This window comes from Propithecus coquereli, unplaced genomic scaffold (assembly GCF_000956105.1).
Source record: "Propithecus coquereli isolate 6110/MARCELLA unplaced genomic scaffold, Pcoq_1.0 Scaffold157, whole genome shotgun sequence".
NCBI lineage: Eukaryota > Metazoa > Chordata > Mammalia > Primates > Indriidae > Propithecus > Propithecus coquereli.
In genome coordinates, this window is record NW_012140191.1 from 167,024 (window position 1) to 192,895 (window position 25,872).

General features: G+C 32.7%; 1 protein-coding gene across 1 annotated transcript in view; it reads left to right on the top strand.

Annotated features, from left to right (window-relative positions):
- Positions 1-25,872, top strand: part of GALNT13 (polypeptide N-acetylgalactosaminyltransferase 13) — a 426,270-nt gene that overhangs the window by 113,707 nt on the left and 286,691 nt on the right. Inside the window, exons 2-4 of the mRNA XM_012640762.1 lie at positions 11,918-12,084; positions 12,474-12,681; positions 15,338-15,508. Of these exons, the coding sequence (XP_012496216.1) occupies positions 11,918-12,084; positions 12,474-12,681; positions 15,338-15,508 (546 nt within the window). The remainder of the gene's footprint in view (positions 1-11,917; positions 12,085-12,473; positions 12,682-15,337; positions 15,509-25,872) is intronic.

The following is a 25,872-nucleotide window of genomic DNA, read 5'->3' on the forward strand; positions in this document are numbered from 1 at the left end:
TCAGGGCATTTATGAGCTGTTAATGATGGGAAGGGAGGAGTTGATATATGGAGATTGCTTTGACTTCAGTTATTCGTTACAATTCAGAAAATGCCAGTAAGAAGGTCATTCTTTCGAATTTTTGGTAAAAAGAAAAATGTCTGTGTGTGTATGTGTGGAGAGAGAGGGAGAATAAAGGAAACCCTGTACAAAAGAGCAAGTACATATGATATTATGGCAAAATAATTATGTGGTGATAAAAGCAGATAAGAGGTTGATTCAGGGGACAAAAAAGTTGCCTGTGAAGAAATTTTCTGCAGTTATGATAATGTTTCACATTTTGATGGGAGTTTAGGTTATACAGGTGTATCATTTATCAAAGCTTAGGAAATGTATACTTAAGCTATGTGCATGTCATTGTATTTAAATATTACATCAAAAGAAGAAAAACTGAAACAAAAATCAAACTTTAGTAATAATGCATGCTGCAAAATTTAGGGTGGGGTATGCTGATACTTTGATATGCATAAAAAGTTAGATGGATCAGAATGGATACAGGGACTCACACTAGGAAAAACATGCTAAAATAGCTAGTAGAGCAAAGAAATAAAGTTACAAGGGAGAACTAGTCTTACTAGATACTAAAAAATAGTATAAAGTTCTATTATTAAAACAACATGATAGTGGAGCATGGATAAACAGACAAATTGAATGAAACAGAACATATAGAGATAAACACAAAAATAAATGGAAGTTTAATAAATGATAAAAGTGACATCTCAAATCACTGTACTAGCACTAATAAATGATCCTAACACAACTGGTTAATCATTTGAAAAAAGGTATAATTAGACCAAATTCTCACATTATAACAAAAGAATAAGCCCCATATCAATCAGCAATTTAATTTTTTAAAAAAGAGGCTAAATTCCTCTATAGCCCGGGTCAAGGGAAACGCTCTCTGTGGTCATAATGTACATGCAATAACAGAAAATGCTGATACATTCGAATACATGCAATTAAGAAAAAGTGTAAGAAATAAGTAAAATGATAAGACAAATAGCTAAGGATATAAAATATTACCAGATATTATCACAGATAAAGGGCTGATATCACTATAAACGTCTCTGAAATAGCGAAGGGGTTCAAAGCAAAACAAGCAAAGAAATAACAAGCCTCCAGTACAAAAATGAGCAAAAGAATAAAATAGATATTCACACACAAAAAAATAATATAAAATTGACTTTTAAACATATTCAAAAATGTTTGACTTCATTCCTATTTAGAAAAATGCAAGTTAAACTTTGCTGAGCTATCTCTACTCACCTATCAGACTGGTGAAAATTTTAAAGTATGATAACACATTCTATTTGCAAGTCTATCGGAAAACAAAAACTGTCACGCCTTAGTGGGGTGTCAAAGCAAATTGATGCAATTATTATAGTGAGAGTTTTGGCAAAGCCTAATAAACTGTGTATGCATTTACCTTTGACTCAGCAATTTCACTTCTAGGAATTTTCTCTCAAGGTATACCCTAAATATATGAAAAATACACGTGTAAGATATATATTCATGGCAACAACCATCAATGAATGATACAACTAGTGGGTGAAATTTTGATAAAAATAGGAAAACTTACAGTCTCAAAGTATCTCCTCCCAAGATACTTATTTATTACTCAGGAAAAGTACTTCACAGTGGAGAAAGTTAGAAGATGCCACCTTACTTAAATGATCAAAGTTAACATAAGTAATGGCACAAATCGACATCCTATATCACCTCCTATAATGACATAATATCATCTTTGTTGTATTCTTGCCAAAAGGATGCTTACCTGAATCCAGTGATGTGTAAATGATTTGCTTATTACTGCTATTGATAACAATGGCTGTGCTCAATAGGAAAATAATTATGGAGAGAAAATAAATAATTTATTTTTTAAAAGAACTGAACATGGAGAAATATGCAAGAAGAGAAATTAATTATGCCTATAGTCTTTTAATTGATACTTAATATAACAGCAATTACTATTTGATATTTTTAAATGTTATTTTAGTGGGTACGACAACATAGTTTCTATGCTTCAACTTCTTCACTTATTTCACACATGAGACAATCGTAATTTTGTTCTCATTGGTGGATTTAAATGTTTTTGTAAATATAACAAGTAGTATTTATGTCTCTATGCCATGGAAACAAAGTATAGTTGTTCCTTGAAGCATTTCTTTAGTGTCAGAAATCCATGATACTTAATTTCAGAATACTAATATTATTGAATATCGTTCATATCGATTTAATGTATATTGATATATAGTGGTTTATAGTTAACAAAGATAGAAATAAAAAAAATTATTTGAGCCAAAGAGAAAAAAACTTTCACAAAACCCACATAACCATACAGAGAAACTTTTCACATTGACCCCATTCAAGTAAAGTGCAGTGACCTGCTGGCTTTCTTCCCACTTCATTCTGTTCCTAATTCTTCATCTAAAGATGCAACTGTGCTTCTGGAAACAGAACAAATTATCTTCATAGTCAGAGTGATGTAAGGATTTCTAGGCTTAGGATATCCATGCAGAGTTATCCAGTGTATGCACTGCACAAAGATACCAGCTGAAGGAGTGAATGGATTCACTCTGCTTATCATGCTGTGAGGGGCTGTCTCACTGAAAAAGGGTGCCTTTGTCTGGAAACAAAGGCTTCATTTGCTTTTAAGTCTGTGGTGGCAGAACTCTACCGTCCAGCAGTGGCACATTTTTCTAATCAGACAAAATATTAGTTGTGGCCCTGAGTTTTGTTTGACGTACCCATCTTATAGCTTGCCTGGCCCTGTTTATCTCTTTCAATTCCCACTTTGGTTCTGAGACCTAGTTCCTGCATTGTGTTCTGGTCCATAAATAAAGTTTATGTCCCATATTTTTGTATCAATATCCTCACTCCAACAACATCAGAATTTCTGTTTCTCCGTGAGTGAATTCTTTGCTTTCTGTGACCCCTCATGGACTGTGGTGCTGTATTTCTGAATTCATCCCCTCGATTAATTTCCTGCTCCCTGATAGCATGCCCACAAATACCATCAATTTCTCTGTTAGTATTTCTTCATTTTGCTTGTTGCTAGGCACCCCAAGGCAGTGCTCTTGCCCCTTGCCAATACCAGGATGTTCTTGACATAGATTTTTACTCTGAAACATCATATCCTGTCATAATTCACTCTGGGTACAGAGCTTCACTTGACCAATTGGACTTTTATTATCAATAAGTGCATCTTTCCTTAAGAATGCATAGCCTGTAACCAACATATGTTTAGTACATATAAAGTCTTAAAAATTTGCTCAGTATATAAATATTTTATATTAAAAGAATTTTATGGCTGAAAAGTCTCATTAAAGCAATATTAGGAGGAAAGGGATACTTTCAGGGAAACTTTCAGATTTTGTCTTGAAGACAGTAGCTATAGTATGATAGAGAATTTTCAACACACTTCAGAATGGCTCCATCCTCTCGGTGGGTTGAATTACCCAACATCCTATTTATATGAGAAGGAAAGGTGAATACACATATAACATATACTGGGAGATGATTAGGAGAATCAACAGTTGAATATCTTTGGGTAAAATTAAGGTTTCATAGAGGAAGTATGACTGAGCCGTAGCTTGGACATTATGTGTGAGTGCTTCAGGGAAGAAACCAGTCCAAATAGAAAAAATTCCATAGCTAGAAAGAGAGAAAGGAATGAGAGGGCTTTGTTTCCTGAAGGAAATTTGATATGGTCAATGTTACTGAAGAGTTAAAGGGAATAGTGAAAGAAAATAACAACAGGTGAAGCTGAACCAGATCCTGCGGAACCTTCCAATTTTGTCACTAGGCAAAAATAAAAGAGCCAACAAAAATGTTTGAATTAAGGAGTGGATGTTTGGATTTGCATTTTAGTCTGCAATGAAGAGAATATATTTTGGGTATCAAGAATATGACACAGAAGCACTGTATTGACTCCATGCAATAATTTAAAGATCGGTGACTCATGATATCAACATCACCATCATAATATCAACGTCAAGTATTTTGGCTCTGTACCTGGGTAGATGGTGGTTTCATTGTCTCAGAGAGGAAAAAAACTTAGCCCAGGATCATCAGTCAACTTAGATAAGGCCATAAATGAGGGCAGAAGTAACTTACGCATCACCGTAGAAGACCTCATGTTTCTACTGATATTGGTCCAGAGTCCGGGACTATTGATAGAAAATTCATTGTTATTTTTACTAACAAATATAAGAATGTAAACTTATGAATGGCAGTAGTGAGTAATTTTGTTGCAAAGTCACAACAATTATAGTTATCACATGCAATAAACACATTTATTCTAGACAACTAACTGTTAAGTATTTTCAATAACATGAAAGAGTTCTATTCAGAAGTTACACAATGGGAACCACCTCATAAATTAATGTTCCAAATCAACAAAGGCTACAGCACTTATTTGAATAATATTCTTTTACTTTTAGCTATAGAACTGAATTATAATTATTTCTAAAATTCAGGAGAGTTCTTCAAAATAGAAGGATATAAAACTTACCTATACAATTCTCTGGGTTATCTTCCTCATTTTTATGTGTTGGGAAAAAGACTGTGAACTATTGACATCATGAAAGTAACTCCAATGGGAACATATGATTGTCATTTATTTAGTAGAAATTAGATCCATGTTAAATTTTATTTTTTAAAATAACCCTGATGTCAGCTGAGTATACCCTGTGTGTTAAAGTCAAGATGAGGTTAGCTTTATCCCCAGAGGAATTATCTATAGCAATTCAGAGCCTTTCTAAGATTTATTTAATTCCCTGGTAGATGTAACTGTTTTGTGATTGCTTGGGAGGTTGCTTTCTCTGTTCCTCCCAGATATTGCTCCAATATGTTCAAATAGTAATTACGTTACTTAGGTTTGAGGGGAATATGTTACAATAGAATGACTTGCAGACTCATTTTCTTATACTCTTTTCCCTCCCTATCCCTTGCTCATTTATTTGCCCTAGTTCTAGAAAAACAAAATCAATTAAAGATATGAAAATAGTATAAAAACACTGATATTTATACACCTGTAGTTCATATTACAATAATGCAGAAGAGAGACTGATAATTCCATACAATAACTTCCCTTATTGCAAAGATTGCATTTATTCAACTTCTTATTAAATACATTTTTGTTACATGCAGAATGCTAGATTCTGGAGAGACAGAGATAAATGAGATGAACCTCCCCACTTCCTTCTTTTTAAAGATCCCCCTAGTTGACTGGATTATATAGATTTATTGTGAAAGAGTATAATGAGTAAAAAGATTGAGACATATGCAAGATGCAAGGCCAGGGAAGGGGGGCTGAATATTCTTCTATGGGATTAGGGAAGGGTAGGGAAAGAAATCCCTGGCTTCCTGCTCTTGTTTCCTTTAGTACAGCTGTGTCCCACCTGAGATCCCTATGGCATATTTTGAACAGAAACCAAGAAGTAAGAGAGCCTTGGAAACACATCCTGCCCAGTAACCTTGCCCTCACCTCTGTCAATATATAGAGGAAAACAGAAGAACTGAGGACTGGATCTGGTTACAAATAGACCAAGGATGAGTGCAGTATCAACATAAATTTTAAAATAAATGGTGTTTGGGGCAGATAAACAAAAATATGTTTTTTAAAAAAGAAAAATTGAATTACACAAGTAATTATGACATAGAAACTTGCTTTTGAAAGGCTTAGCCCATTGTAAATATAAATCAACATTTAGAAACCCATGCAAAATTGAATGCTTCATTTTACTTGAGGCCCCAGGCTTTTCAATTATTATGAAAGAACCACTTTCCGGTTGCCCAGGTTTTCATTGCATGGATGCATTGGAGAATGATGAAATTTCTCTCTGTGAATATGAATGTTAATGACTGAGAAATATAGAAACCACACATAATTCTGCAATTCCCATACCTCTTAAAAATATATAGAGGACTTGCATTGCAAGTCTTTATTTTAATTGCTGTTATTAATCTTCTTTGATTAAGGCAGTAAAAGGTAACCACTGACTCACTGAACAGCAATCCAACAAGTCACGCAAACTATAGTGTTGACAGCCTTTGTTTGGAGTCCTAAATCGATTGTGTCTAACTAAACCACTGTGTAATTATGGATTCTTTGTGATTTCACATTCTCATCTTATACTCAGTTTTTCTTTCTTTGATGTGGCCTGTTGTGTTCAGTAGCTTATCTTAAAACATCAATATGGTTTTGAAAGGATAAAATCAAATTGTAACAGTTTATGTTCCCATAATGCCTGCATAGCCAAGGGGGGAAAGAGGATAAATAGATTTATTATCTCACGGTATTTCCACGTTACAGACATTGAAAACGCGATTCTACCCTCATTTTATCTCCAAAATAGAGAAGCTGGATTTCTTTTTTTTCATATATTTGTAAATCAACAGCTCATAGAACTTTGGAAGGACATTAAGTGTACGTCCAGATGACAGAAGAGATTGTGAGTGAAGTGGAGAAGACTTTCTGACTTCCCACACTGACGATTACAGGAAACAGGGTCTTCTCACTTTCATCCAATAGAAACACAAAATGAGATGTTAACCTCATGTATCTTATTTTAAAACATTGATGTAAACCAAAAGGTTTTACATATAAAAAAAGTCTGTCTTTCTGTTAAATAACTTTAGGTAACAGTTTTCAACTTTTGGCTGCACATTAAAATCCTCAAGGAAGATTTATTTTAATCTCATTACCTATGGCCACACCTAGACACTTTTATCAGAATCTCTGTGACTGAAACCCACACACCAGTAATTTTTCAAGCTCTTGGATAATTCCAACAGTCAGTCAACCTTAAGAACCACAGATATATCATTATAGAATTAAATGGAAGCAAGCTTTCACTTCCTTGCGAGTATTATAAATTCAGCATGTCAAAATGTGGTGTTTATACGAAATGTTGCCATGATAAAGCTTATGTTTTCGCTGGAATACCAGATTTCAGGCACTTGATTTGACTAGTGGACATCCAATATTTTTTTTCCAGATTGATGAAAATTTCAATTGCAGTCTTCCACATTTAATATCAAAGTTAATTACATATACATTGTGCTCCACAATAATGTCAATTTCTGCCAATTTCATTTAGATGTTTACATAAAGGAACACAAATAAAGTCTTCATAGGGCTTGCTGCTGAAAGAGTATTTGGTCTGTATGTATGTAATTTCAATGAAAGCTGATATTCTTTGCTTAGTTTTAATGAAATGATCCTAAGAAAATGGCTATTTTCCTATCCGATATAAAGATATATATTGGAAAGTTTCTTAAGACATAGTTTAAAGGAATTTAATTTTTTTTTCTAATTTTTCTGATTTTTATCATCTTTTTCTAAACAATATCATTTAACTTTTGATATAGCCTATAAAATAATTTGGGGCAGAAATCATTACTGTTATTAAATAAATTATTACTTTCTTATTATTTATTACTTTATTATGCGGAGTATTGAAATAGCTGTGTGACTTGAGACTTGCACCTTGTGAAATGAAGGTTAGAATTAGCCAACTTTGAGAGTCCTTTCCAACTCTACCATTTAGAGATTCTGAACTTTACTCTACAATGCTAACCAAGCAATGTCTACTACACATTTCAGATAAGACCTTTGCAATTACCCACTTTAATCTTATTATGTAAAAGATATGTAAACTGAGCTGAAAGGTGGTAAAATTATTCTTTTAATATCACAAAGAACAAGTTGTTTGTTATGTATCAGGGAGAATATATTATTAGCCAAATCCCATCTATTTATCGTAAGCATTTACCCCCACATCCATAGAATAGGCTTCTTGTTTTGTTTTATTGTTTGTTTGTTTTGAATTATTTCTGGAAAAATCAGTGAGTTAAAAACTCTGCCAGGTTGGAACCTAAGGCATTTTTTAAAACACTCAACATTTTAAGTATTTTTTTCTTGCCTAAACAACAACAAAAATTATTGTATTCACTTGTTCTAAGATGTTCACTTTTTCATTTTGCATGTCTAAAATCGGGATGTGTTTTACAGTCAATGGTTCATTACAATCATTGTCTACGAGCTGGCAGTTGTTACGGAGGCAATATTTCTTAAGCTTGTCTGAACATGGGCATACCTGGTCTACTGTCATTGCTTCAATTAAGTTATGTGTACTCTTTATACTACGTTCATTGAGTTTACCTGGCATTCACCATTTCTTCAAAAACATTACATATGATTCAGTATTAGAACACAAAGTTATTGTCTAAAAAGAAAAGGAAACAGCAGCAAGAATTAAATTTCATATAATTGAGCAAATATTTATTATTGGAGCAATGATTATAGTTCTATATTTTCTTGCTAATCAACAGCTGACTGATTTATATGGCCTTGCTTCTTATCACGTCAACCATGGACTGGGAGTGTGGTCAACACCAGGGATCTTATTATAAATGCAGAATCTTGGGCTCATACCAGATCTACTGAATCAGAATCTGCATGTTAAAAAGATCCCCACATAATTCATTTGCACATCAAAGTTTGAAAGGCACAAATTCATAGCACCAAGGAAGATATTCAAAAGAAAATGAAACTGTTTTATATTTTGTTACCAAGGTATATGCTAAATCTTTGCCTCTCATAAACTAGGCAATACTACTTAATGCTGGAGAAACCCCTTAGAATAGGTAAAAGAAACTTCAAAGCAACAAGAAACTGGTGTGACTGATTCATAAATCAAACATGACAATATTGATAGAGATTTATGTCCAAAACATTTTAAAACTTTTTCTATAAGTTCTATTAAAGTATTAAATAGATTCTAATGATAAGAAAGCATTGTGTTATAGTTTATTTTACAACATTTTTTTTCCTTCTTCCTGGTAAATAAAAGTGTGGTTTATCTTACCATAAGTGAAACAATAGCTTTGATGAAATACAAACAACACCAGCTCAGTGTGTCACAGACTCATCAGAAATCATGACAAGCATAATTCTTGTTTATACAAATCTGTGCATTTAAGATAACTGGATAAACTGACATACATAATGAAATGATTAATTTGTATAGATTAAAAATAACCCTGTATATTATTTTATTGTATACAAAGTCTTCTCTGCTAAATGACTTTTTTCCCAGCTGTATTGAGGTATACTTAACAAATAAAATTTATATGTATTTAAGATCTGTGACTTGATATTTTGATATATATAAACATTGTTAAATGATTACCACATTCAAGTTAATTAACATATCCATCATTTCGCATCTTAAATTTTTTTTTGATTGTGATGAGAAGACTTACTATCACTCTCTTATTACATTTTGAGTACAGTATACATTATAGTATTATTAACTCTAGTCACCATACCATACATTATCAGATCTCCCAAACTTACTCATCCACATAACTGAACCTTTGTACTCTTTGATGGATGACTATTTACATGGAAAGAAGACGAAGAATTAATAAAAATATTAGTCACATTCATTTTTATACTACATTAAATAATGAAATAGTGGAAATTTTATCTAAGTAAACATACTAGGTGCATTAATAGTAAATTAATTCATTATAACTCTGACACATATAATGAATGTAAAATTAACATTTGTGAGTGGATTTTTTAATCACAAAAATAAAGCTTGATAGAAAGATACTGGAATCTAAATATCTACTTTTAGTTTGATTTTTAAATACTTTATTTAATTGTTGACATTTAGCATAACATAGAAAAATTTTTGATTTAAACAAAATCTCCTTTTTCTAAATGATGCTGAGCAGCATTTATTGACTGTAATCCTTGGGTTAAATCAGTGGCCACTGGCTGTTGGCTGTTGGATTGTTTTCAGTCAGTTTTTCCAGCTTTACTTCTTTGATGACAATAATTATCATTACCATAATTTTTGCTTTGCATACTGAAAGTGGTGGGGTCTTTTTATAAGGCAAAAGAATAAAGGTTTGAGAAAAATGGTGGAGAGAACCTTTCTCGTTTACCAAGCTGGCTTTCTAAGTTCATTTGGTGATGAGCTACGTGTTGGTGAAAGTTCTACAGTGATGAAGCACATAGAAATCATTTGAATCCAGCCCCCTGAATGAGAAGCGATGACTATGAATCCAACTACTTTTCCCACCCTCTACATTTTGATTTTCTTATACGCACAATATCTTTTGTATTGTTGATGTTTAATGAATTTGTTTTCAAATAATATATCCTGGAACAAAGTTATACTTGAAGTATATGTACATTTTTACCTGGCTATATTACACAAGACTTCACTGACTAGGTGGTGATATTTTAGACTATTTTTAAAGATACTGAAGACCTCAATAGACACACAATCAGTATTTTTTTTGTTGTTGTCATTTGTCTTTGTCTTCCACATTTTATTATATTTTTTTCACTCACTTCTGAAGGAAACTAATTTTAACAATGCTGTATTGTGTCATGCATTAGGCCATTCGTAAGTGGCAGGAAGTATCATCTGGTTTATTTTATTATATGGAAAAATTTTAATTCTCTAGCTCTTCAGAATATTTTACATGAAAAAATAACCTAAGGAGACTAAACTGCTATTACAGCTCCAGATACCCCATGACATTTTTTTTTATAATCTATAATCACAATGATTTAAAATTACATGACAGAAATGTCTGAATGTTGACAAGTTGACAGGAGCAACGAATAACTGTATGTTAAATTTGGTATGACCACAGAGAGCTCTGCGCATATTATTTATACAAGCGTACCTTTTTGGATTGATTGCTTGAAAAGAAAAATCTTGACTTGTTTGTATTTATAAGCAAAGTTAAAAGCTTTTCTCAAAACATTAAGTATTAAAAGTAATGACAATTACTGTGCAGCCACTTACTAATCAGTGTGTCCCAGGGACCAGCAGCATCTGAATCATCTGGGGGCTTTTTAGAAATGCAGAATCTCAGGGTCCACCCCAGACCTAATGAAGTAGAATCTGCTTTTTTAAATTATTTCAGCATATTACGTGGTTACAAATGTTCAGGTTACATATATTGCCTTTGCCCCACTCGAGTCAGAGCTTCAAGCGTGGCCATCCCCCAGACGGTGTGCACCACACACATTAGGTGTGAATATACCCATTTCCTCCCCCTTCCCACATGCCTGACACCCAATGAATGTTACTGCTGTATGTGCACATAAGTGTTGATCAGTTAATACCAATGTGATGGTGAGTACATGTGGTGCTTGTTTTATCCCTAGGTGACTGCCACCTATGCACATTAATGTTTGAGAAGTGCTGAGAGCCCATTCCCTTTCCTGATCTCTAGGAATTAAGGAGATCTTAAGGGGAAGATGCATATAATAGATTCTGAATTTAAAGGAAACTTAAATGTTTTCTTGAAAGTAGACATGGTTTATAGCATTCTCAAATGGAATAGAAAGCATACATGACTAGATTTAAGAACAGAAAAATAATCTCGGTTTTACATGCTTCAAAGCCCTGTGGACCCATGTCTATTTATGTTCTTATGACTTTTTGAGTTATACAATAATTATCTTTTTCTAAACAAAGAATAAAATTATATTCACTAAATGAATTCATCTCTCCCTGTTGTACCTGGTCTTTTATTGACAATCTGCCTCAGAATGTTATTTTAGCTTACTTTGATTTTTCTTAGACCTGTGGAAATCATGCTGCTTTGTTCCCTCCAGGAGTTAAAATAAAATATTAGTAATTATGCATATTTAATTTTCAAAATGCCAAGTGATTACTCATAGCACTTATAAAAAGGAAAATGATTTTAGATATTCATAAAACATTTCCTTAGTAAGAAGCTTGCACTTCTGAAGTTATGTTATTATTGATATTTCTTATTATAATGATCAGGATGAGAAATGAATGTATTAACATCCCTCTTCTTTCTTCTTTTCCAGATGCAAGACAAAAGTCTACCCTGATGAACTTCCAAACACAAGTGTAGTCATTGTGTTTCATAATGAAGCCTGGAGCACTCTCCTTAGAACAGTATACAGTGTGATAAATCGTTCCCCACACTATCTACTCTCTGAGGTCATCTTGGTAGATGATGCCAGTGAAAGAGGTATAATCTATTTTTCTTGTATTTTTTGATTAGAAAACTTTATTTTAGTAAAAAAAAAATAAATAGGCAATGCTCCATATTTGCTTCGTAATTTTACTAATCCTGCAACTACCTATCAAATTTTCCTCAATATACCTCAAAGCGACTTTCAAAGATGTTTTTTTTTTTTCCCAAACCAATTGATCACATTGTTGAGCATTTATATGACTTTGTGGATCTGTGATATTAATTGACTGATGAAATCTCTATTATTTTATTTCATCTAATAAAAAAAAATTGATGGGATCTGGCCACCATTTCTGTGTACTGAATATACATCTCAGCAGTATCTCTACTATGTCTTTAAACAGTTTCAAATTTTTCTTATAAATTCTTATTGCATGTTACAGATTTTCTCAAGTTGACATTAGAAAATTATGTGAAAAATTTAGAAGTGCCAGTAAAAATTATTAGGATGGAAGAGCGCTCTGGGTTAATACGTGCCCGCCTTCGAGGAGCAGCTGCTTCACAAGGGCAGGTCATAACTTTTCTTGATGCACACTGTGAATGCACGTTGGGGTGGCTGGAGCCCTTGCTGGCAAGAATAAAGGAAGACAGGTAAGAATTCACGTGTTATGTCTGCATGGGTTATGATTGAATCTGTTAGGACGGTTCCAGATGTCCATCAGAATTTCTCTTCTAAGTTGCTATTTTCAGAAGGTTTATTTTACAGCTTTTTAAAAAAGCAGTTCCCCTTCTTATTTAATAACTAAGACTGGCTTATTCATGCTGTATGTGGATATTTGATTAGGAAATAGTCAAATAATTCAAAAAATAAAAAGTGTGTTGAATATTGATTTTTTTTAGGTGAAGGAAATCAATTCTGTCTGAAATAGTACAATATAACACATATTTTCAAAGAACCTGTTTGTGTCCTCATAGCCACCCTGTGAGACAGGTAATGTAGATGTTATCTGTACCTAATAATAGGAAGGAGCAAAGAAGTTACATAGTTTGCCCCAGTAGTTGGAAGTGCTGGGAACAGTTCACTTCTTCCCACTACGCCCTGCAGTGTTCTCGGTGCTGCCTCAGTGCCCTAAGTCAGTCTAGTTCAAATTCACACTGAAGATCTTAAAAATACACACCCACACGCGCACACACACACACACACACCACTGAAATGCAATCAGGATTTAAAAAAACAAGAACCACAAGAGAACACAATTATAAGTTTGATGATTTAAACAATATTGCCATTTTATACATACAAATTGTGAAATCTGAAAAACTGAATAACATTTTACAGAAATTAAGAACAGTTATACATGCCTACAGTTATTTCTGATGATGATGCTGTGAATGAAGTACAAGCTTCTTTCTGGCAAATATTCACACACATTGGTGATAAACGAGTATAATTCCTAAGCACCTAATGAAGATAACTAACATAAAATGCTATCACATATAATAATAAGGCATTATATAACACCTTGGTTGCACAGTCATTTCATCTACAGTAGAAAAGTCTTTCTAGAGTTGAAGTTTTTCATTAGATATTCAAGACAGGAGCTGCTTAGTCTGAGCTCGATCAGCCACATCACTGGAACGACAGGATTTGGTACTTGCCAGGAAGATGGATAGAGGCTGTCAGTAAAATGAACCACAGCAGTTGAAGAAATCAGTAGGAACCTTTTAGTCAACTGAGTGTAGCACATGGCTAATAACATTTTTCCACTCTGTGTATTGTACAGTACCCACGGGAGAGGAAGACTGGCAAAGTATTAATAAAATAAACTTAGAACATCTTAAATGCATTTCCTAGCAACTTTTCATGCATTATTGCTGCTTTTTACACACATTTCATATTCAGCGTAATGAGATTTTTCATATAGTGTTTCGATATAGTCATGCATAGATCATTTATGATCTAACAACATAATTACATTCTATTTACATATAATAAACCCTTATCTATTTTCCTTATTGTAAATTCTAAGTTTCCATAACTAGATAACAAAGTCTTTTCAAGGTTATTAGGCCTAATTTCTTCTCCCCGTAAGTTAAATCATTAAATCCTGCAAAGAGAGAAAAATATTGATTTTCTTGGGTCTAGAGTCACCAAGAAGCTTTTCCAAGACTAGATGAATCTTACTGATTTCAGAGAACTTCAGGCTTTGGCCAGTTGTGTGGAATATAAGACTCAATTGAAAATGAACATTGGAAATACTGGTGTTGCAAACCAAGAATAAATAATGAACAATATTTCTTTGCCTTCCACATCTATGGATGATTCAAAGCCTACTTGTATAATTATCTTGCATATGAAAAACAAGCTCTGGTCTTCAGAATTAGCTAGAACCATTTCAATCTTCGGTAGACCTGAACATTTACTTATGGATATGACAGAAGGTTGGTTCCTTGATAAAATACACAAGCTGGGAGTAAAGGGAAGAACAGGAGAAAGCACAACAAGGATTATGAGAATACCTAATGATTTGCTCAAGTGAAATTTTCTTACCCTAGAAAACTACCATGAAGAACACCACAAACCTCCTGGATCTTCCTCTTACTTTAAGAAAAATGGAATAAAACAACACCAGAGACTGAAGTTACTTATCTTTCTCTATTTTAAAATATCATCTAGATTGTGACTGTAAACTCTTACTCCTAAGACAATTCACTCAGAAATTGTCATGACCCTACTATGCTTCATAGAAAGCATTTGCTTATACTGATAGATCATGATTTTTATTGTTGCTGTCATTCATTGATTTTTTTTTTCCTAGTAGGTGTTTTCTCCGTGAAGATTTTCTCGGAATTATTTCTTTAAAATAACCTACTCTATTTAAAACGCAAACTACCAGATCTAATTTGCCATCATCCATTCTTCACTCCCTGAATGCTATTGCTTTTCAGTGGGTTTATAGCTAAAATGATGCACAATCTCAAAGCAGCTCTACTAATCATGCTGTGGGTGGAGGTTTTACGAAAAATAGACCATGCTCATCCTGCTGAGTTTGTATACTTAGAATGCATTTGGAAATCAGCTTGAAGGTCCATTAGTATATTTGATTAGATTTCACATGATAGTGTAAAGCAGGAAGATATAGTCAAAGGAAATAAATCCACAGAGAAGAGGGATAAAATGAAACTAAAGGCATATTGAAGTCACAAAATAATTAAATTTCATCATATCAGCTATAATCAGTTTGAAGAAGATAATGTAATATTTAAATTATCATGTATATGTACATTGGTTTTAATTTTTCTTCAGGAAAACAGTTGTATGCCCTATCATCGATGTGATTAGTGATGATACCTTTGAATATATGGCTGGGTCAGACATGACTTATGGAGGTTTTAACTGGAAACTGAATTTCCGTTGGTATCCTGTTCCCCAAAGAGAAATGGATAGGAGGAAAGGAGACAGAACATTACCTGTCAGGTATGTAGATCATTTCTTCCAAAGTATTGTGTGCATATTCCCATAATAATTAAGGAATATTATACATTTGTGTTCTTGTTTTTTATTAAAGTTATATACTTACTATTCAGATACAAATACATACATTATGACCTTTTATATGATTATATAAGAATCAATGGCAATATAAAATCTAGTTTAAATTAGCATAAGCAAACATAAGTACTGGCAGAATTACCAAAAATCTTTTAAAGCATTATGTATTCTTAAATTCAAGATATTTTTCTTATGAATTTTCTAAAGTGACAGAAATGTGCTAGCCTTGACACTTCAAGTAAATATATATCTTACTTAAAAATATGTGCTTTATAAAAGAAGTGTTCTCAAAATTGAAATCCAAAAATGTTTTGGATTTCTAAATTTCTAAATATTCTAAATTTACCACCTTTCAAGAGCTATCTTCCTTATAGATTCAATAGATCCATTTGGAAAATTTTAATGTATTAGTAATTATGAAGGATTTGTTTGTTCCAAATTGCTTCAACTAATACTTAATTTGAAATATTTATCAGTAAAATATGGGCTTACTCTTAATACAAAAAGGAAATATCCTATGCATTTTTAATTGTCTAGATAAATATTATGCACTTTATTAACACAAAAGTGTCACTTTACTGCTTTAACACATTACTGTGGACTTCTTACCTGCAGCTAAAAATCAATTTTCTGAAAAATATTTTGGGAGGTGATCACTAGTTTAGCTCCTTAAAGATGAGTTTGGCAAATTGTCATTCTGTTGGGACAATAGAGGAATACCCTAACACTCTAAAACAATGCACAATAAGTCCTCACTTAATGTTGTCTATAGGTGGTTGGAAACTGTTACTCTAAGAGAAGTGACTGACAACAGGTCCTCTAATAATGTTGTTTAGTTCAATGTTGTTTCATTGTAACATTAATGAGAAAAAAAATTTTTTTTTACTTCATTTTACTTAAAGTTACAGTTTCTAAGAACCTATCAATGACATTAAGTGAGGACCTACTATAATATATAATCCATTATCTAGATAAGAATGCCTGGTAACCTACTGAGGGATGACTTATATATGGTCAACTGCATAATTATATAATGAATAGATTAAAATTAAACTCTAAAAATTGGCCAGTAGAAGAGAACAGCTACAATTATTTGTTATTAGACAATTAAATATTGGGATCTGTTAACCTCCTAAGGAGATCTATGAATACTACATCAAAGAGAAAAATGAAATGTGGCTCCTAACATTTGCATAAAGTCATGTAAATTATCATGTCAACATTTGAAGTGTGACTTAGTAGTCCTTAAATCTTGTATAATTTTCAAATTCACCAAGTGTGATTGATTTTTGCCTTAACAACCTGAGGAAATACAGTGGCTTATATTACCATCAATTATTAGAAATGCTATTTTCACAAATTCTCATTATATTTAGTGTTAGCTGATTTTTAAACTTTAGATACCAAGTGAAAACGATCGAAATGCTTGATCAATACACTTAAATACAGATAGTGTGTTTATTCCTTTGAAAATGATGTTTATAGGAATGTATGTTTGCATTTATTAAAAAAACACATGCTTTAACTTTATTTGCTCACAGTCAAAGGTAAATAATTAATAGGTAGCCAACATTCATAGTAAGAAACTACTGATCTCATTCATAAAATGAAGATCTGTATAGAAATCAATCATTATTACTCATCTTTTATTAACTAAAACCAAAGATGAATCATCTAACTTGCTATATTTTGATGACAAGTTTTGGCTTTATTGTAGTAACATGAAAACTGATAAAATCTCAGTATATTTGGTTTGCTTCAGTAACTGCACATCATTTCATTTTCTAAAATGCTGAGGAAGATGGAGCAAGAGAAACAGAGAAGGCTCAGTCTTTGCTGAAGTTTCTAGATTTTTATGGCAAAAGGTTAATTAATTCACAGGCTCTGTTGTAACAGCCAGCAGGTAATTTTCATCAGCATAGCTGTAATGTGAACTTTCTTCCTACTTGTAATCTATTACTTGAAGACCTGATCATTTTTCTCACATTTGTACAAACAGATAAATCATTCTAGGTGTCGAAGACAAATTTTTTCCTACTTGATTAACAGAATTCTGAAAAGCTGAAGTGATTAAAATGAAGTTGAAATGTTAGTTTTCTTAGTGCAAAGCTTCATTTAAAATGTCAGTTATGACAGAACTTTGTAGTCACTGTAATTGGCTAGTCATCATTTAGAAATACAATCATGCATCTGCATAAATTGAGAACCAACTTGAACTTATGACCTAAACTCAGTTATACCACATTTAAACATTTAAAGTAAAGCTTATAATGGTTATTCTTTTTTTTTTTTTTTTTTCGGAAACAGAGTCTCAGTCTGTTGCCCCATGTAGAGTACAGTGGCATCATCATAGCTCAATTATTCTATTGTCGACCTCTGGGCTTTGGTATTTTCATTTTCATAATGAATTGAGTTTGTGAAATACTGGGTGTTTTTGAAATTGTGAATATGTAATAACAATATACATAATCCTGAATATATAGTTTTCTTTATTCAGTAAAGTTTCCTTGACATTTTAGTGGCCAAATTATATGACATTTCAGGAGTATCTCAATTATGTGTGTAACAATAGAGTAATCAAATTGTTAAACGAAAGGTCATTAACTAGTAGTTTGTGTGCCAAGTGTGCTCTGTAGGAGTGTTTCACTCTGCCTGCATAATGGTTTACATTTTCAATAATTACCAACATTTAAAAATGAGACATTTTAAATAAAAATCTGGATTTCCAGCTATGGGAAAGTCAGAAGATCTTGCTACAATGGCAGGGCACTCCTACTTGGCACCATCAGGTGGAGTAGAGTAAAAACTGCCCAGATAGAAGTGGCACGAAAGTTTATTCCAGTCCCCACAGCTCCTTGTAGTTTTGTCCCTTACTCTGAGACTTAGGGTGAGTTGTCATTTGTCATCATTCTTGTATTTAGAGAAATATTTCTTGGTATCTGTGTTTCAAACAAAGGTGGGAAAAATATATTTCTTGGAACCAATAAACTTCATATAATTAACTTTTTCTGGATGTAATATTTTAAATATTTGATCTTCAACTTGAGGCTACTGCATAGGAAATGGCTTGAGTTTGAAACTCATCAAACACATTAGCCCTGTATGAATATTCATATATGTTACCTAATGGAATAGGCAATTAGCAGTAGTTATCTGAAAATATAGATAATCTTCCAAATCACTTAACTAACATGGCGATGTGTTATGCATTTTTTCTGACACATACAAATTTGAGGTGCTTTGGTTTAGGCTATTGAAATAAGTTTGATTCCACATGCAAATACACATTCATACACACTGTTGGGCACTGTGCTGGGTACTGCACATATAAAGATAGATAAGGCAATGTATGCTCTAAAGTGGCTCACTGTCTGGCACTGGCCATGTGCATGCTGGATGAGGGAAGGAGGCCAGCATAAGTAGCCGAGTATGGATGTACAGGAATAACTATGTCTACTTTTGGAGTGATGTGGACTTCTAGAAAACAGCCTGTCTTAAAACTTATTGATTGCTTTGGTCTCTTAATGATGCCCTGTAAATAAACCTCAATTAATAATTATAAGGATAATTTGTTTCCACTTTAATTTCTCATTGATTAAGATAGATTTTTTTTATTAGAAACCTACTAGTTATTTTCAAGTCTATTTAACATTTTTATTCTTCACATCTTATCTTATGGACTCGTTTATATTTAGTTATTGCTAAAATTCTTAATATGACTTCTTTCATTTTTACCATGTTATGTGTATTCCTAAAGTAAAGCTAAAGAGTTTTAGATTTTCTTTTAATACTTGTTATAGTAACAAATCAACCATAGATGTAATTATTAGTTTTTATTTCTGATCTATTTAACTTAATTTTATATTCCTTTTTTATTAACCCTTGTCTGATCTCATACATTTATTTTTAACTCAATTAGAGTTTAGGAATATATAAAGAAGATAAAATAAATAACATTATTAATAATATCTTAGATTACAATTGTTGCACTTTATCATGAAAAACTCATAGAATGTTCACACGTATTATCTCCTGTGTCATTCTAGTATGATTATAGCTGAAGCATTGAAGCTGGCTTTGGAGGATCTGGTTTTATTTCAAGCTGCTCCAATTAGGAATTTACAAAGTTTTCTCAACTATAAAATGGAAAATTATTCTCCCTGCCTTGCTTAACTCATGAATTGTTGTAAAATATTAAAATAAGAACTATACTTGACAGGAATTAGATTTTAAATTCATTTCTGATAATGTAACATATAACATTGCAAAATAAATGTAACAAGTACCTAAAAGCATAAAGAAGCAGAACACCAATAAACCACCTTTTTTGGTGTTTTATTTCCTTCTAGAACATTTTTATCCAATTTATACACAATTTAAAAGTTGTTATATCTTCAGTGTTTTTCTATACCACCACATATTTTTCACAAATACAGATTTTAATGGCTGCTGTCTTACCTAGCTCTTCCCTTATTTTTTGTAGCTACAGTGCATTAAAACATTATTTACTTTGTTTTTACATTTTATTTTTACCAGTTATTTCCTCTTTATCCACAATTTTTACATATAAGATGGGCTCTTTAGAAATATGCAATTGAATAATATGAAATTTGTTTTAATATTCTTGATACTTCTGCCAGTTTGATTTCCCCCCCGAAAAAATCATCACTAGCTTCAATTTATAATTGAATCTTTAGTAAGTATAATAAATAAAAAATACAAATTCATGCAAATATAAGACAAAGTTTCTTATATTTAATAGTAACTAATAATTTGCTTATTAATTTTTATCTATCAGATTTCTTTATTAGACTTTCCTCAATCCAACTGTAATATTTGCTTGGATTGAAGGAAAGAAGCAAAAATAGATACCACCAAAGCCTTTAAAACAGTTCTACAAAATAAAAGGTACTAAAACAACATTGTAAGCATAACAAAGACTTTGAAAGAAAAAGTTGAACTTTGGAAAGCTCAACTGGTGGACATTCTTGCTTACTCACATTAAAAACAAATATGTGTTGATTTTGAGAGAAGTAAAAAATTCCCACTTCAGATGGAATCTTTCAATGTGTCTTCTTTGGGAAAGATAGTACATTTGTATTATATTACTACCTAATGGTTTAGGGGATAATTTATAAGACTTTGTTATCGGTCTGTTGAGCTAAGAAGAAAACAGGGTAGAATAGAAAGCTCTCAGAGTGATGAATTAAATATCACATTTATATACTATATAGTTTTATCAAATTAACAAGAACATTTTAAAACATCTGATTCCAGCTAGTCCCATTGTTTATTTTAACCTCTCATAACCATGAAATGAAAGTAAAAGGAAAGATTAAAATTTGCTCTCACTACCATACATCCTTGTGGAAGCTTAGGGTTTTATTAGGTTGTGGGGATTATAAAAAAAGGATTTAGGGAAAAAGAGAAAAATAACTACTCACTTACTGGAAATATAAGTCCTTTAGCACAGGTTAAAGTAGTCTATTCTCATACTTGTTGGTAAATGGGTTCGTTGTCAATAAGACAAATCATTTGCCAATATTAAGCAGAACTTTATATTTTTTCTTAGCCTTTAAAAATAGCATTGAAATTGTTTGTATTCCATAGATTCTATAGGATTTGAGTAAGCTTCCTTGCTCAGAGCCTAAGCCAACATAAATCCTTAAAGTAACAGTTTCTTCTCTATGAAAAGCTACATCTTTATACCCAAACATATGTTCGGATCATCGTAATAGGGTGCAATATTCCACTAAACTTACATTTTTTATCTGTAAAAATCTTTACTCACATTCAACATTTGATTATTCATCACTCTGATAGAAAAATATTTGTGCCTTTGCTTCCCTTCTGTCTCCTCTGGTATCTTCATTGGCTATGGTAGACAGGATAAAGAAGGAAGGAGAGAAACTCACAGCATTTAATTTTCTTTTAGTTTCTAAACCTGCAAAATGGTTAACTGAATGAAGCCATTAGATTTTATGATTTAAAAAAATCAACAGCATGTGAATATTTCAGCTATTCATGTATCACATTTGCATAAGTAATAAAATACTCATTTTATTATTTTTATGATTTTAATATATGAGAAATGTTATTAACACATCTAAATACTAAAAGTCTAGCTAGGTATGTGTTATTTGGACATTATAAATAACATCCCAGAGCTGAGCTATAGTTTGTCAAACTTTCTTTGGCATTTTTCTTCAAAGACGTTAGTTATTTGCCAAGTAAGAGTAAATAGAATCCTGATATATCAAAGAAAAAAATTAGTGAGAAGGAAGGATGCTTCAGTAACTTTGTAAGGAATTGCTTCTGAAGAATTGTATTAAAATTCATAGGAAAACATAATACATGATATGGATAAACTGAGAGATGACTGATTTGTAGTTGATTAGACAGAGAGAAAGAGAGAGGGGGAGAGGGAGAGACAGAAATTATTTCGTCCAGGCCACTAACTAGTTGGGAGTCCTGGAACAAGTCACTTAAACACATTGCAACTAAATTTTGTTGACCAAACCTGTATGGATTTTAGAGCTCTAAAATATTACAACTCTATTTAAAAAATTAATTGGGCCCTGCAAACAATAAAAATAAAGTTAATTATAATCTTGGTAAACACAATGCTTTCTTTCTTAAGAAAGAAGAAAATAATATCTAAAATGTATAGTACTAGCTTTGTGCTAGTGCTATTGTGAGAGAGTTACATATATAACTCATTATAATCCACATTTTATAGATGATGAGACTTGAGCACAAAGTTTATGTGACTTACCGAAGGTCACACATTGTGGGGTTCGATTTTGAATCCAATCAACCTAGCTACGAAGTCCGGACTTCTAAATACTAAACTTGGCTGCCTCTCAGGGACTCCTTACTCTCTATCTGTTTTTCACACACATGGCGATTATCCCAGTGTGAAATACAGGATATATTGTCTTCTTGGTGAAAATGCAGGCATTGTGTTTTAACATTACTAAATAAAAAATTGTGGTATTACAATTTCTGTGGATTTACCAACTTCTGGTGAAAAACTTCAGTATGTTTCCAACTGGAATGCTTACTTTTCAGAGTCCTTTACTATTTGTATCTTTTTTTTAATTTCAATACATTTAAGAGGTACAAGTGCCTTTATTACATGGATGAGTTGTATAATGCTGAAGTCAGGGTAAAAATACTACCAAACTCAACCCTAAAGCCTCTATTAGATGACAGAGACTTTAAAAATCTTGGAATTAATGAAAGCATCTTTTTTACTCATCAATTTAGCAGATGTGAGCAAATAACTTTTATGGAATTTCAGAAAAAAAGATGAAGATAATTTTAACTTTCAAATAGATTGTTCCATGGAAATACATTGCTCATTTGTTTATGTTATTTATTCAATAAGTATCTATTAATAGCCTAATACTATTAAACCAATATATTTGCTATTCTTATAGAAGTGGTAAAATGTTTAGAGAAATGAATATAATACTACATAAAATAAGAAGTGACAAATGCCTTGAGAAAGACAGAGATAAGAGGGCTATAGAAGAAGGTAGAATGGGAAGAATATATCCAGATTGGTGGGCAAGTGGGGATGGTTGTGTTAAAGCCAGGCTGTGTGGAATACAGAACATTTGTATTTGCCTAAGGTAAAGCATGTTTGAACATATAAGGGGAGATTGCAAAGGATAATTGAGGTGGATAATGGATGTGAGCAAATGTACCAAAGTGCAAAAATGAAAAGCATTTACTAGTAACAGCTAAACACTTCACACACAGGGAAATAATTAAAAGGAGATGAGAGGAGCTCATGGGTGGTGCCAGGTCACTGATGCCAGGATAAGAAGCTGGAATTTTTTCCTTAACATAGATTTTTGAACACCTGGTTAACATTTTTAGAAGAGAAATTAATCTCGCTATAATTTGCACAGTAAATTTTGGAAGAAAAATTATCTAGAGGCATCCAGATTCTCTTAGATGCTAAGAGGATCCATTAGCAATTGGTTAGACATAGAGGAATAACACTGGATAGTGACTATCATAACATAGATAAGAGTCAAAAATACTTTAGCAAAAAAAGGACAAAGTATTTGGGAAATGATTGAAGAAGGTACAAAAAAGAAGTTGAAAGGTGGTTTTGTCATTTTATATTAAGAGACTGGAAGGAAATAGAAGACACTGAAAGCGAAGCAGATGGGTAGAAAATTCCAATTTCTATGTTACACATACTGAGCAGAGTCAGAGGATTTTTTTGAAGGAAAAATCTAGTGAGTAATTACAAAATCACAACTGATACAGAGAGAAGGAGTAAGAAAACGCAGATTAGGAGTCACCCTCATAGAAGTGACAGTTACAGGCATGTGATGAATGATATTACCCAGATAAAGAGCATAGAAAAAGAAAAGTGCTCCTGAGAAACCCTGGGGAGGATTACATTTTTGACAAGAGAAGTTATTAAATGCATGTATCCACAAAATAATATTATAGCGATATATTGTACTCATGTGAGACATGTAAAATTAGGAGCTTGACCAAGGTCTGATAGCCCCTAGCAAGGTAAAGGAAGAGGAAGGGGTTATCAGTAAGAATCATAAAAGGAACAGTCAAATTAATGAAGGAAAAACCTCTATAGGACAATGCAGGGGAGCTAGAGGTGAAAAGAATTTCAAGCAGGAAGGCTAACGCATTATGTTATATATGCTTTCAGATGAAGAAGTTAAGGAAAGGCTATTGGAGTTTAGAATCAATAGAGACCTTTCAGAAAGAAGTTATTATAGACGTGGGAGTAGGATCTATCTTCTAGTTAGAAGGTCAAACAGAGTTGAGGGAGTACGCAGAAAGTATCTGTTCAGTAAGGTTACCAGTGAAGGGAGTAGAAAATATATGTCCCTAGTTTGAAAGAGTAGTAAGATGGAGTGAAAATGTATTTAGGTTTAGGGTAGAACTTAACTGAGCAGGTTTGTAAGCTCAAGGGGACAATCTAGAAATGAAAGGCATAAAACATAAATGTTATGGGCAATGAGCAAGTGTCTTAAAGAGTAGTCAGGAGAGAGCCTGCTGAGGGGGCAAGCATAAGTGCTAGCAAAAGTGAGAGGAAAGGAAAGGAGATATTCTTTCCTGGGAGACAAGAGGAAGGAGGAGGCCATGAGGAAGATACCTAACTTTGAGCTATGGTTTGAAATAATTTAGATTTCACGACTGAGAGAGTTTAGATTTCATGTATTGCCTTGATCCCCAGGTTCTTTCAAAGAGTCCAAAACCTTTGGGAAAGAACCGGTTCAAAGTAAGACAGGCAAATAAATAAACATAGATAAGAGAATTGTTGGCAGTTTGTGAACTAAGGGGAGAATCAATAACATGGACTTGTATAACCAATTGGCCTCATCTTATTACTTTACCAGTGGTTCTCTGGGTCTTAGTAGCAGAAGTGAATGAAGTGAAGGATAATTTCACCCAGGCACTGAGATTTACAAAAAGAGAATTGAGAATTGCAGAAAGCAAGGACAGAGAACCAAGGATGCTAACTGGTTTTCATTGACATGGCAGAAGATTGGAGAGGAGTTGGGAAGAGGAAAAAAAAAATTCCTGAAGGGCGTGATTAATGTGAGAATATGGATTTAAAAAGGAATTGTAACCACCAATGAAGGATAGAAAGTGACTTCCTATGAAAATAGGAAGGGTTAAAGAATAGGAAGTTGTGTTCCAAGGCAGATTTCAGAGTCAACATCTTGGATATGAAATAGTTCCAAATGCTTTTGAAACCCAAAAGAAGGCGATGTATATGAGAATCAAAATTAAGTGAAGAACACATAAGGATTTTGTTTGAATGATTAACATCAATAACAAAAAAGATAAATTATCTAACCTTATTAACTGTTTATTATGTGTTGGGAACTGTGCTAAGTGCTTTACTTCACCTACTTATTATGTGATGGGTAGTGTTCATAGCCATTGAACTGATTGTTCCCTCCCCCATCCGAATTGATTGAATTGAATTTGACATTGTATAGACACAACCTTGAAAAGCAAATAATTTCAGCTAATTCAACTATAATCAATGTTTTGCATTTTCTAGACATTCTGAACACTTAACGTGAACACAGCCATATGTAAATAGTTCATTAGGCATATTACAGGGCAGTTAACTTGGAACAGAATATGTGCATAACATTGGCTATGGCTATAGGTATTAAATATTATAAACCACAGTCTCTAGACTAAGAAAACTAACTGGCATTGCAAACACAAAAAAATCTGTCTAGGAGCATCCATCTTCAGAAAATACAGCATTTTTTGAGGAG